This window comes from Polypterus senegalus, chromosome 8 (assembly GCF_016835505.1).
Source record: "Polypterus senegalus isolate Bchr_013 chromosome 8, ASM1683550v1, whole genome shotgun sequence".
Lineage (NCBI taxonomy): Eukaryota > Metazoa > Chordata > Cladistia > Polypteriformes > Polypteridae > Polypterus > Polypterus senegalus.
The window spans coordinates 185255522-185270808 of record NC_053161.1 but is presented as its reverse complement, the minus strand read 5'-3'; the positions used below and the strand labels follow the sequence as shown (position 1 = coordinate 185270808).

At 40.5% G+C, this 15287-nt stretch overlaps 1 protein-coding gene across 1 annotated transcript in view; it reads left to right on the top strand.

Annotated features, from left to right (window-relative positions):
- LOC120534759 (zinc finger protein 181-like) overlaps positions 1-15287 on the top strand; it is a 40021-nt gene that overhangs the window by 15646 nt on the left and 9088 nt on the right. The window contains exons 2-3 of the mRNA XM_039762340.1: positions 37-142; positions 3110-3558. Coding sequence (XP_039618274.1) covers positions 105-142; positions 3110-3558 — 487 coding nt within the window. The 5' untranslated portion in view covers positions 37-104. The remainder of the gene's footprint in view (positions 1-36; positions 143-3109; positions 3559-15287) is intronic.

Sequence of the window (15287 nt, the reverse complement as noted above, 5' to 3'; positions counted from 1 at the left end):
AAGGCACCTGACTTTTCACTGTCTTTTAACCTCCAGACGGATGCTTCCGACACGGGCCTAGGAGCCGTGCTGAGCCAAAGCGTCCATGGTCTGAACACCCTGTCATGTTCCTGAGCTGGAAACTGCTGGATCAGGAGACCAGGTATGTGGCGGTGGAGAGGGAGGCACTTGCGATTAAGTGGGCGATTACACAGTTGAGGTACTACCTCTTGGGTCGGGTGTTTACACTTGTCACGGACCTTGCACCTTTACGGTGGATGGCCTTGCATAAGGAGTCTAACCCACGAGTCACAAGGTGGTTCCTTGATTTACAGCCTTATAAGTTCTCGCTCGTTCATCGGAAGAGTTCTCTCCATGCCAACACCAATGCTTTCCCCCGCATTCACGACCTCTCGGTGCACACAAATGTGTTTAGGAGACATCTAAAGGGCTTGAATACATGCCAGACCAGGGGCTGGCGAAGTGCACTAATTTTCCCTCTTGATCTTTTGCAGACCATTCTAGGGAAATCCTGCCCGGCTCTGGGGCAGCCACTGACGTCAATTCCGGTTCCGTTATTGATGACATCACTTCCTTTGCTGACCTTTAAATCCACTGTCTTGTCTCCAGAAGATCAGTTCTGTTTTAGACTCAGTTAAATGCACATGTCTTTGCTAATTAATCAGTTTTGCCGTCAGGAACAATTATACGGGTGGCTGCCCCAAACCTTCTCAATGTTTAATGGTCATTTTTCTGACATTATATAAAAACTGTAAGGTTACTTGAGAGTGCGATTTTCACTGAAAAGTCTTCAAATTAAGAATTTGAACATGGAGAGACAAACAAAGATAAGTGCTCGGGGTTTGGAGATACCGTTTTATGGATGTGTAAGTTTTCATTTGCTCAACTCGGAGTTACTGCACACGATTTAAGTGAGGGGCGAACAGCGCGACCTGCAGCCCAGCGCCGACCTTTACTCGAGTCAATCCCCGTGTAGCCTCCCGAGTGTCTTTTCTATTCAATCATCAGTGTGTGTGTTTCCAGTTCACTTCATGTTTTCAAGTCCATTTTCTACTTCACATTGTCCAGTCACACCGTCACCATTTCCTACTCTACATTTTGATTACTTACCGTGTATTCCTGCATTTCAAGCTAATTTGACAAAGATTAAGGAGAAAGTGGTGAAGATTGATTTACAACTCCAAATGCCACATTCAACTGACCAGCAGAAAGCTGGTAAATACATTAATTCAATAAATAATCACAATTTGAGGAAACAGAGGCCAACAACAGCCACTGTTAAACATAAAATAAAAAAGCATATCGATTTTTTGATAATTGATTTGTAGAATAATTATTAAGTAGGGCTAAGATTTACTTCTTCAGTGTTCACTGAGACAATCACAGCATCAGTTTTTGATCTCAATCAGCAAGATCTACCTCCCAAAACAAAGTAAACCCAAGATCATAAAATCAATTTAAAAACCACCATCCGCTCAAATGTTTACCTCTCCTGCCCCCTCAGTCAGTCCACACGGTGGGTGTCTTTCTCGCAGCACAGTAATCACCTCACACACTAAATGCTGCCCTCTTAAGGAATACCAGCACAAGTCTCACCTCCACTCGGCGATGTCACCTGTGTGTCCACCTGCGACCAAACTCCCTAATTATTAAGCTGACCACCACGACCTCCCTCACTAACTGGCTCAAGTGACATACGTGTTGTATCAAAGTCAGTTGTACCCAATAAAATTAAAAATATGTGCACCAATTTAAACAAACAGATTAAGAAAATCCAGTGATCAGCAATAGATAGAATAGACTTAGTGGAACTTTATTTGTCACAAGGTAGAAGTTACAGAAATTCTTTAAAAAATAAAAAAGGTAGATAAATAAGTAAATAAACATACAGACACTTTGGTCTGAACACACACCAGAATGACTATGAAGCAGGAAAAATAAAAAGAAAGAAAAGTTCTGAATTGGCTGCCACTGTCAGCATGAGACATTAGCAGACATATTACTGTTGGTATAAAGGAGCCCCCGTAGTGTTTCTTGACACACTAATGCAGAATGATTTGAAAGAACTCCATTTTATTGTGTAACATTGTTCATAATGGCACTCAGTTTTGTTTTAATCCTCTCCTCAGTAAGGAACCCCAGGAGGTCCAGGGTGCATCTATGACTGATCTTGCCCTTTTAATTAGCCTGTTCATTCAGTCGGCCTCTCTTGACGTGATGTACACAGCTCAGCACACTGCAATGTAGAAAATCACACTGGTCATCAGAATGTGATGGGAATTATGTCACCTCCCACATTGAAGGAACGTGGCCTTCTAATTGAAAAGAGCCTGCTCTGCCCTTTCTTACAGAGTTAAAACACTTTTTTCTTTTAACGTGACACACATCCATCCCTGTTATAGGGGTGCAGTTAAGTAGCTTAAGTCAAATCAATCCGCTATTTACTAATGGAGAAGGGATGGTCACAGTTTAACAGAACAATGCACTTTAAAACATTTAGTGAGCACAAGGGGGTTTGTTTAAATCTGATAGCACAATCAAAAGTTATGATTGATTCAGTGGGTAAAGAGGGGACTGGTGGCCTTTAATGAATTGAAAAGGTTTGTCAAACCTACTGACAAAAATAGAAGTTATGCACGGTCAGTTATACCTGTCAGCCTAAGCTAGCAAACCCCTTATTTCACTTGCTTGTCTTCTCCTGTTGCAGCTGTGTATTTCAGCAAAGTTAAGTTCCTCTTTCATCTCCTCCCTCCAGACTTTTCTGTTTCTTAACACAATCCTGTGCACCTACTTGTACAAACCTTCATCAACATAAACTGATAAGACAATTCTGGGACCCCAGCATCACTGTATGTTTAATTCAAGTAGTGAATACTGCTGACTCACAACTCTGTAAGATGTTCTTCTTGTTTCAGAGTCTGTTGGACCTTCACTCCACTCCCAAGATTCTGATAATCTGTAATGAAGAGCATTGAGTTACTGTCAGCATGCTACAAACTGTCTAACTTTACATAAACCATAACATAGAGCCTATTCAAAAATGATATTCAAGTGTCTTTAGACATAAGTGATGAAGTTTTAATGAAGCCAATTATTGTTCTTTTAACAGAGAAAAAGCAAAAGCTGCTGTTTACTGTAACATCTCAATGGTTGTGAAACGGGACACCTGTGATGTGGACGCAGATATCATGGAGAAAACTGTAAATATTAAGGAGGAGGACTTTGAGTGGGAGTCCATCTACCTTAAACAGGAAAGTCTGAGTATCAAGGAGGAGGACAGTGAACTGAAGCCAGTGAGCATTAAAGAAGAACCTGAAGAGAAGTCTGTCAGCATTGAGACACATAACCATACAAATATGGACAGTGAAAAAGAAGACAACCTTCAAGATGGAGTGGTCACCAGGTTAGACTCTTCTCATAGCAAACACTGTTCATCTCCAGAGCCTTCTATTAATATGAAATCTGAATCATTAGAGTCTGAACCAAAGAGGACTGTGGAAACTACATCTGTTAGAGCTCAGAAAAATAAGCGATCACCTTCAAAGAAGTCTGGAAAAAGTAAGTGTAAAATAAAAATGTGTAAGATTTAGGGTTGGGGTTTATGAGCTTGAAAGGTTGGGTCTTGTGATTTTTATGAGAAACACAGAAATGGAGTGAATAGTACTTTATTATTTCATCTATTATTATTTAAGGTTTAGCAATTTGCTATTCTTCCATTATAGTGACTTTATGCAAAAGTCCTAAGCCTATCCTTGATAAAGAGTGCTATACAAATGTCCAAGAGTGAGACAAATTTATTGATCCCTCTGGAATTTCCTGGGTATCCATATTAATTCCTCTTAACAATGTAGTCTGATCGTCAACTAAATTCCGATTACACACAGCCTCAGTTGTCCTAAACTACTGTAATAACACAAACAATTGGACGGCTTCTTGTCAGTCCTCGCATCGTTTAAACATTCACAGTCCACTCCATGACCCTCCTATCTTTACAGACTGGTTCTTTAACAGTAATTACCTCCACAAAACTTTTTGTAGCTACTGATCAGCAATGAATTTTAACCCATTCCTTTATTCGAAACCTTTTCACTTCCTTCATCCCTGAGAGCTCTTTTCTGATCACTTCTCTTTAGGTCAGGCCACAGCATCTCGTGTCTCTTATTGGCCATTCCAGAACACCAGTTACCGTATGTTTAACCCTTTTCTGTTTTTAATTTTTTCCTGTGTTTGGGCTCATTGTCCTGTGTCTTCACTTAAGTTTTGTTAAGCTTCTACTATCCTGATATTTTTCTATCAGATTTCTTGATAATATTTTCAATTCATTGATCATGTCAAGTGTTCCAGGCCATGAAGAAACATGCAGGCCAAAACCATGATGCTCCATTCACCTTGAGTCTTTAGTATCAATGACCACTTTTGTCTTGCCTCCAAACATGGTGTTGCAGGTTTTGACCAAAGACTTCAACTTTTGTCTCATTCATTCATAGAACATTGTCTGTTCTGGAACATCAAGGTGATCTTTTACAAGTTTTAAGATGTGCAGTGATGGTTTTGCTAGATTGCATTGATCCCCTTGGTGTTGCCCTTCTGTAAACTACATTCTTACACTTTTCTCCATAAGAAAAGGACAGAGATTTTCTCAAGTCCCGGAGACTTCTGCAGGCCCTTTGCTCTGCCTGTCTGGGTTCCTATTCACCTCTGCTTTCATGCTGTGATCTTTGTGGGTTGCCCTTTCCAGTGGTGAGTTTCCTCCTTTTTTGTAGACAGTATGGCTTTCTATGCATTGACGGACACCCAGGTCTTCCAAAATTATTTTATCACATTTGCCAGCTTTACACATTTCTTCATTTCTTCTAAGGTTCTTGTGAAATCCTTAAAGAAGTATTTAGATGAAACGTCAAACCTTTGGATTACACATTGAAGCAGTGAATTGGAGATACAACTTAGACTGACATGTTGACATCATTCTTAAATCATAAAGTGAAAAAGTCTGTGTGTTCTGTGCTAGTCTGTGCTCCTTCTATTTGAGTGTACATTAAATATGACTTTTGCTCCTAAACACTTTGTGGGTTTTTTGTAGCTATTAAGGAGCAGAGAAGCAGTTTAATAGTTTTTAACGTTTTTTTTTCTATTTACAAGGTGTTTTTTTTTGTTGTTGTTTTGTGATTCACACAACAGCAGGTGTTACTCCAGTCTTACTCCAACCTTTGGGTTTGTGGGGCAGAAGGTGGAGAAAGCTTCTGCAGTTGCTGGCAAGTCAGTGTCATAGCAATAAACAGGCAAAAGTAACTAATTTCCTAGCAGAAAGAAGTTCAACATTTTACATATGATGCACAATGGATTCAAAGCTATTAATAAAATCTCTGCCGTGGGTAAATAAGGAGGTAGAAAAGAAGCTGCAAAGGAAAAAAAGGAACAACTTAATAAGTCATTTAAACTGAATAACCCCAATGCTAACAATAGTGCATTTGAGAGCAACCATTAGGAAAGTTATGAGGTCTCTAAAAGACAGTTAAAAAGAAATATTACAGTCAAAGACATTCTTTCAGTATTTTAGGAGTAAAATAACAGTCAAGGAGGAAGTGAAGTGCCGCATGAACAATAAAGGGGAATTACAATACACAGATAGTGAAATATAAAATGCTCTAAACTTTCCATTTTCTTAAGATTTTATGTCTGAAAAAGTGGATAACCGCTCAGTTGTAACAGGGACTACTAAGGAGGTACTTACGGATTTGGAAATTGTAGAGAGCGAAGTGCTGCTGAGATTGAATTGATTGAAATCAAACAAATCTCCAAGACCAGATGCTATTTATCCTCAAATGCTTCTGGAGTTTAGTGAATATATATATAATCCTTTGATGGATATTTTTTAGTAGTCACTGCACACTAGAACAATTTTTATGAATTGGAAAATGTAATCCCATTAATATAGAAAGGGTGATTGGGAAAATTGAAGTATCAACAGGTCAGTAAGCTTAACTTGCATCACAGGAAAATAAAGGAATTATTAAGGAAAAGATTGAGTGACACATGGCAAGAACAGGAGTTTTACTAAACAGTCAGCATGGATTCAGATGAGGGAGGTTGTGTTTTACTAACATGCTGGGAATCTATGAGGAACCAACCAAAGGATATGATCAAAGTGGAGCATATGATATTATTTATCTAGACTTTCAGAAGGTATCTGATAAGGTGCCACTAAACTAAAAGAAGTGAACGTTTAGGGTGTGGTGTGCAGATGGGTGCAGAATTGACTAAACGCAGGAAGCAGAGGGTTATGGTGCGAGGAACCCTATCAGAACTTGGTGGTTGTAGGACACTACTCTTACAAGGGCCAGTGTTCGGGCCACTGCTATATAAATATATTGTCAGACACGTGTGATTGGGAGACAGCTGAATGGCCTAAATGATAGAAATACCACGCCAGACCAGGGGGCAGCAGGGTGCGCTGACTGCCTCTCTCAATCTCTCTGCATGGAAAATCCTGCAGGGTTCTGGCACCAATGATGATGTCACTTCCGGTTCCAACAATGTCACTTCTAGTTCCGGTCTGATGACATCATTTCCCTTACGGCCTTTAAAGCTGCCATCTTACCTCCATAATATCCAAACTATTTTGGACTGAAACCTGTGAACATCTCTTTTCATTTTTCTTCAATTTTGCAGCCGGGAAACAATATACAGGTGGCTGCCCCAAACCTTTATGATGTCAGTGACACATCTTTGTGACAGTGGCTTTTTAATATCAGTCGAATTTTCCCAAATCTATCGTGTAACTGCGTGATATAATCTAACATATTGGTAGAGGGAAGAGCCTCTTCTTCCCATCCTTCTTTTAAAATATCCAATATTCCCCGATGTTGTCATCCTTATAACAATTCAAAAGGAGAGGACCCTGTCCCTGCTGACCACCTTGCGGAGCATTTGTTTGAGAGTCTGATTAAATCTCTACTAGACCATCAGTTTGTGGATGATACACCGTGGCAGATAATCGAGAATTGAATTATCACAATAGAGGGATTCAGACAGTACACAGGCTTGGGCAGAGTTGTTGAAGATGAAATTTAATTTAAGTAAATGCAAAGTATTGCATGTAGGAAGTAAAAATGTATGGTTTATAAACACAATGGAAGGTCTTATGAGAAGGATTTATGAGTTGTAGTGAAGTCATCACCACCGACTCCTAGAGAGTTCAGAAGTCATTAAGAAGGCTAAGAGAATGTCCGGTTATTTAGTGCCCTGATGTGTGGAGTACAAGTCACAGGAGGTTATGCAGAGGCTTTATAAAACACTGCAGGCCTCATCTGGAGTACTGTGTGCAGTTTTAGTCTCCAGGCTACAAAACAGACCTAGCAGAGGTAGACAAGTCCAGTGAAGAGTGATTAGGCTAATTCTAGGGATGTCGAGGTATGAGTTATTGTGACAATGCGGGTTCTGCTCCATGCTCCCATCTGCATTTTGGGAGCTCTTGAACCTGACACTGTCTGTAATGTCACCGATTAGCTGGACAGTGCGGCACAACAATGTAACACGGGGATGGTGCATAAAGTGCAAAGTGCTTTTATTAAAACAATAATCAAAATCAAAGCAGTGTTCAAATAGATAAGTGCAGCATTTCTCAAAAATCTTCAAATAAATAATCCAATAAAACGCTGTGAATTATAGAGATTTAGGATTACTTAAATTTGGTAACTGATTATTTGTTGATAGTGAAGAAAGGACGTAGACAGATGAGACTTACGAGCATATCACAGAAGGGATTGCTTCTTTACTTGCTGTTTAGAGTTCAAATTTGTCTTGGCTCAGATAAACAGATTTATCATACAGTGCATCCGGAAAGTATTCACAGCGCATCACTTTTTCCACATTTTGTTATGTTACAGCCTTATTCCAAAATGGATTAAATTCATTTTTTTCCTCAGAATTCTACACACAACACCCCATAATGACAACGTGAAAAAAGTTTACTTGATGTTTTTGCAAATTTATTAAAATAAAAAAACTGAGAAATCACATGTACATAAGTATTCACAGCCTTTGCCATGAAGCTCCAAATTGAGCTCAGGTGCATCCTGTTTCCCCTGATCATCCTTGAGATGTTTCTGCAGCTTAATTGGAGTCCACCTGTGGAAAGTTCAGTTGATTGAACATGATTTGCAAAGGCACACCCCTGTCTATATAAGGTCCCACAGTTTACAGTTCATGTCAGAGCACAAACCAAGCATGAAGTCAAAGGAATTGTCTGTAGACCTCCGAGACAGGATTGTCTCGAGGCACAAATCTGGGGAAGGATACAGAAAAATTTCTGCTGCTTTGAAGGTCCCAATGAGCACAGTGGCCTCCATCATTCGTAAGTGGAAGAAGTTTGAAACCACCAGGACTCTTCCTAGAGCTGGCTGGCCATCTAAACTGAGCGATCTGGGGAGAAGAGTCTTAGTCAGGGAGGTGACCAAGCACCTGATGGTCACTCTATCTGAGCTTCAGAGGTTCTCTTTGGAGAGAGGAGAACCTTCCAGAAGGACAACCATCTCTGTAGCAATCCACCAATCAGGCCTGTATGAGAGTGGCCAGACGGAAGCCACTCCTTAGTAAAAGGCACATGGCAGCCCACCTGGAGTTTGCCAAAAGGCACTTGAACAGAGGTTGGGAAGAGTGGCTCTTAGTCAATTCAGGGCGTCCATGTCCAAGGCTCTATGGAGAGGAGCTTCCAGGTCAAAGAAAGTTTGTGAACTGTTTGCTCTACACAGTGTGGATGGCTTCCCACCCCAAAAGGGAGCAAATTGTCAGCTTTCAGCCCACACAGAGAGAGCATTGTCTGATTTTTGGCTCCCCAGAGAGAGCATATCCTCAGTCTTCATCCACCAAAAGAGACAGAAAATGCAACTACATTTAAAGTTGGGTGTAGCCCCTGGTGATTGAATTAAAGCCCCTTCTAGTTGCAGATCTAGGGCCTACTTATAGCCTCGTTATTTTTTCCATCACAAACAGGCAGGTTCAGTTCTCGGTTACAAGCCTAAGATGAAAGTCAATTTGGGTGTTGATTTGTTTGAAGGACACTCTGAAAAGCTGCAGCCTCAACTCTGATTTACACCTTTGTGTTTAGATGAAGTACTGGGCTGATAACTGGTATGATCTGCGCTTCAGCCATTCATTCAGGATTACAGGGTGAGGGGGTGCAGCTGACTTTCTGCATCCTTATTAAATCTTCTGTTTTAACAGGTCTTGAGTGCCACTAAAAATCTTATTAAAATGGCGATGCCCACTTTGACCTGCACAGTCATGGAGTATCTGGTGATGTGACATAAACACTTGATGTGTGGCCTGTGCAGCTCCCCCTCCTAGGCCTGGTGTGGCAGGTGGTCTGTGTGTCTCAGTGACCCTTGTATGATGTCTGGAGATTGGTGCTGCTGACCAGAACTATAAAGTGTAATTATGACATTGGTGACCAGTATTTTGATTGTTATTTAAATTGTGCTTATTTGTGATGAACAAAACTTCTTCTAGTCTCTTATTTTAAAAACTAGCACAGTGAAATGTTCATTTAGTAAATTGTGCATGATGGTGAAATGTAAGTCTTTGTTTTTTGATCACATCGTGTATTTAGGACTCTCCGTTCACTAGATATGTTAGGCCTTACATCTGTCTTATTTTGTGTGCCTTGTTGTCTTTGTTCATTGAACATTACACCCGGGCATTTTATGCCACACATTTTATTGTTATATATGTATTTAGAAATTTTTGTCTAATTGTTAGTTTCTCTTTGAAGAATATGAGAAAATAAAGCAATTTTGTTGTATATGACATTTTTTCTTTCTGAAGTTGCTGTATATAATTTTTATTTAATCCTTTTGCCTTTGTTAATTTCCATAACAAGCAGTGGAGCAATGAGATAAGCACTATGTTGCCTATGCAGCTTTACCACTCCTCAGGTTGGCATGACTGGTCTGCCTCAGTGGTCCTCCCAGTGATGTTGTGTGGGGATTTGTGCTCATGACTGGCGAGTCTAAGAGGAGGTGGCAGACAAAGAAAAATCCATGAATGGCCCTCTCGCTCGTCTTGATCCATTCACACAACTTGTAGAAATTCCATCCATCCATCCATTATCTAACCCGCTGAATCCGAATACAGGGTCACGGGGGTCTGCTGGAGCCAATCCCAGCCAACACAGGGCACAAGGCAGGAACCAATCCTGAGCAGGGTGCCAACCCACCGCAGGACACACACAAACACACCCACACACCAAGCACACACTAGGGCCAATTTAGAATCGCCAATCCACCTAACCTGCATGTCTACAGCAACGCTTGTACAGTGGCATATAAAAGTGCAGGCACCCTGGGCAACATTTCTGTTACTGTGACCAGCTAAGTAAGTAAAAGATGACCTGATCTGCAAAAGGCATAAAGCTGAAGATGACAAATTTCTTTAATATTTTAAACAAGATTACTTTTTTATTTCCATCCTTTACTGTTTTAAAGTAACAAAAAGGTCAAAGGGCATGAAGGAAAAGTGTGGGCACCTGCATGGTCTTTACTTAGTAACACCCCATTTGGCAGAAATCACAGCCTGTAAACACTTTCTGTGGCCCGATAAGAGTCTTTCAGTTCTTATTTGGGGGATTTTCATCCACTCATATTTACAAAAGGCTTCTAGTTCTGTGAGATTCTTGTGTCTTGCATGCATTGCTCTTTTGAGTTCTATTCACTGTGAAGCCCAAGTTGTGTACAGCCACCCTAACCCAACACAGACAGGCAGGACACAAGTTTCTCCACACAGCACACCTTTATTTACAGGTGAGAAGCACTTTCTTTGCTCCTCACAAGAGCACAATGTCCACAACACCAAGCACAGTCTTTCTTGTCTCCAGTCCTTTTAACCTCACAGGTTTTGTTCTTCTTCTTCCCTACTCTAGCCTTTGAGTAGTGGTGACTACTACTCTACTCCATGCATCCTCTCCATTACACTGACCTCCCTTTCATTTACACACACATATTCTGTCTTGTTCCTACTGACCATCATTCCTCTCATCTCTAGAGCATATCTCCACCTCTACTGGATCTCCTCAACCTGGTCCCTACTATCGCTGCAGATCACAGTGTCATCAGCAAATATCATTGTCCACGGGGATTCCTATCTAATCTTGTCTGTCAACCTGTCCATCACCATTGCAAATAAGAAAGGGCTCAGAGCTGAACCCTGATGTAATCCCACCTCCATTTTGAATGCATCCGTCACTCCTACCGCAAACCTCACCACTGTCATACTTCCTTCGTACATATCCTGTACATCTCTTATGTACTTCTCTGCCACTCCCAACTTCCTCTGACAATACCACAGCTCCTCTCGAGGCATTCTGTCATATGCTTTCTCCAGGTCCACAAAGACACAATGCAACTCCTTTTGGCCTTCTCTCTACTTCTCCATCAATATCCTCAGAGCAAACATTGCCTCTGTGGTCCTCTTTCTTGGCATGAAACCATACTGCTGCTAACTAATCATCACCTCACTTCTTAACTTGGCTTCCACTGCTCTTTCCCATAACTTAATGCTGTGGCTCATTAATTTTATCCCCCTGTAGTTACTACAGATCCTGAACATCCCCCTTATTCTTAAATATCAGCACCAGTACACTTCTTCTCCACTCCTCAAGTATCCTCTCACTTTCCAAGATTCTTCTGGTTAAAAATTCCATTGCCATCTATCCTAAACACCTCCATGCTTCCACATATATGTCATCTGGACCAACGGCTTTTCCACTGTTCATCCTCTTCATAGCTATATAAAGTAATAAACATATTTTGCTGCATTTCATGTTCAAAATTATATCGTCATCATATGTAAATATGCTCTGTATAAAGTGGCTCAGGTTGTGCAATATTATAACTGTATTGCAAGTTTACGGTGAGGTGTTTGTATTTATAAGTACAAACAGTTCTACAAGGAGAACTTGAACTGATTGAGTGCATTTAGAGCTCTTGAGATGAGACTGTTTTTTGAACTGCAATGTCCCTACAGGAAAGGCTGAGAAGCGTTTGCCATATGAGAGCAGTTCAAATAGACAGCATGGCTGAGTCAGCATGTGCTTCATGCTGTATCCCGATAATTCTCTTCCCGATCAGCTGCTGTAGAGTTGTGATTCCACACTCGGATACAGTGGGATAAATACTTGAGAGTAACAACGCTAAAGCTAATATGGTATTTGGAATAGTTTGGCCATTCTGTTAACCATTATATTGTTACAGGTTAATTACAATCAGATGCCTTAAATTAATTAACAATATGTGGTTAATTTCAGTGTATTTGATAAAGCCGCGTCAGAGATGCGGATCTAAAAAAGAAAGGAAAACCACACTGGAATAAAAGCGCTACATTGACACTGGGTTGTTGACAGTTTGCAAAACCAAGCTAAGAATTTGCATACGCCAAGGATTTAGCTGGCGTGAAAATGTGCGTGGCTTTACACCAAGTGTAGTTTTTATACATCACGATGTGAGCGTGGAAACGGGAGTATGCAACATTTTTGTGCGTACACACCATTTATACATGAGGCCCCAGGCGTCCAGTTACCTTCTTCCTGCAGCACCTTCTGGTTTGGCGGAAGTGCTGCTAAACAGGGTCTAGTAAACATCCAGGCACCTCCTGGTGATGGCAACCCGTTTCAAGCCAAGGGGGCTGACCTCTATTTTTCTGGGGGAGACAGTATCCAGAATAAGCCCTCTCTCCCTGTCTTGCTTTGCGGAAGGCATCACTGCTGGAAATGGGCCCAGGCAGTCTGTGACACCACAGTTTGTCGTTAATGTTCAGTTCAAGGAACTGAGAGAACCATGACAAAACCTTAAGCTCCTTGAGGAGTCCATTGTGAATTCTGGGGTGTAGTTCTGATCATTATCCTTTTGTAGAAGCCATACTCTTTTCATTTTTAGCTTTTATATATGGTGTGATGTTTGCTTCAGAATTTTCTAATATTTAATTGAATCCATTCTTCCCTCCAACAGTGAACAGTTCCTGGTGCTCCTGGCTTCAACACAAGCCTGAAACGTGATTAATCTTCTTCCCATCCTTAACAGTCAGAGACGTTCTCTTGTCATGGAATTCTGTGCCCTTTTTCCTTCAAACACACCTTTGCACATTTGGCCAAAACATTATTTTTTAAATTAATCAGTTAACAAGGTTTGGTTCCAAAATGCATCAGGCATGTTTAGATGTTCATCTACAACCTTTGAATTTTGTGGTGAGGAAATTTTTCTTTTTATGGCTCTTCCTTGGAGGTCATATTTCTGGTGGTGTAGCTGTACAGTAGAACAGCATCACCACAGAGTCTGACTACAAAAGACCACCAGGAAGCTTTAAGACACAGGGGTTTAGATTTGCCATTCTAGCAATACTATGAGCAGTTGTCTTGGAAAGTTGTCTTGGTCTTCCAGACCTTAACTTGATTTCCACCATTGCTGTTAACTGCCATCTCTTAATAATGTTACCAACTGAGGAGATGGCTACTTGAAAACTCTTTGACATCTTCTATAGTCTTTTCCTGCTTTGTGACTATAAATTTTTTATTCTTCAGAGTGTTAGACAGCTTCTTAGAGGAGCCCATGACTGCTGATTGCTGGGACAAGGTTTGAGGAGTCTGAGAATTTATACAGCTTTGAATTTTGCATCGCCTGGCCATTCCTAATGATGATTGTAGACAAGCCAAAGCCCTAAGAAGCTACTGTAGACACTCAAGTATAAGTCGAAAAATTTATGCCTTAAAATTCATTCAAAAACACAAAGTCGACTTATCCACGGGGCAACACTAATTTCATTAAATAATTCTTTAAACTGTGAAATACCGCACTTGAATTTGAGCATTAGCTTTTGTAGGTTTTGGATAACAAACATACCATTAACTGCCAGTAGATGGCGGTAACCAGAAACATACAGTATTTCGGACCATAAGGTGCTCCGGATTTTAAAGCGCAATATCAACGAATGAGTCTACTTTCATACATAAGGCGCATCGGATTATAAAGCGCATTCAGCGAAACAAAACAGATAAGTCAAACTTTATTCAACTCCTTCACAATAACTCTCAACATTGCTCAGTTGTAACATAAAATACAAAAAAATACACTCACTTTTTCAGTTCAATCCTCTTCCACAAATCTATCAAATTCTTCATCCTCAGTGTCTGAGGTAAACGGGCGATTTCAGCATCAAGCATGCCCGGATCTCTCTTCTTTATAGCGACCGAGTCCACATGTTCTCGGAGTTCTGTCCACGGCGTCTGTACGAAAGGGTTACAATGGCGCTCACGTTCGCGTCTGACAATCCCATCCTCGACACTTTTTTCTAAATTTACTAGTGGAAAACGGTGGGACATAGTTTCCTCTTGCGTGGGCTTTGGAAAACTCTGCTTCCAGGTCAGCGTCTACCCCTAGTTTTGTCGCCATTCACAGTTTCCTAGTTACACACTCCACCGAGAGAACGCACCGATTTTCTTTCAGTTTTACAAGCTTCGTGTCACTCACTAGTGCTGGCAGTAGTCCTTTAAAATACGGAATCGTCCCGTATTTGAGAATGAAATTGCACGTCCCTTATTTTTTTGTATTAAAAGTGGTAACCCTAGCTGGCAGGAATAATCTTATATGCGAGGGATTTGAATACGAATTTAATTGAAATATTCTAACTGTAAGTAAATGAATAAAAATGTTTTTGGAGTTTTAATTTTGGCTTACTAAAATTCTTCAAAGATTAAAATGTTGAAAGTCTGGTGTTGTATATGATTGTTTAATGATGCTTTTGTCCATTGCTTTATGTTCGGATGTTGATTGCTATGGTCTGCGTCTTTTGGAGACATATGGGGCGTGGTTTAAAAAAGACACGCTGTATAGAAAGTTGAGAAAACAGGGGTTAATAATAAACGACATTTGAAATGTTATTCTGAGTGTGTCACTACTACAATCTAGAGAATACTACATCTGGGCCCAGGTACATTGGGTATAATTATGAAATTCAAAGAATTTGATAGGCTGTCAAGCTTTACCCTCGACTTATACGCAGGTCATAACAAATTTCATAATTTTCAGCTTAAACAATACACTCGACTTATCTGCGAGGTCGACTTAGAAGCGAGTATCTACGGTAATTAGGGTCTGACGTCTTGGGGGGAAAAAGATATCTGAGATCTTCTATCTCTTGGGTGCACACACATTTCTGGGGTACTCCTTTTTTCACTCTACAAAAATAAGACACAAATCTTGTTTAAAATGCAGAAAAGAATGTTTTATCTTTAAGTTTATGGC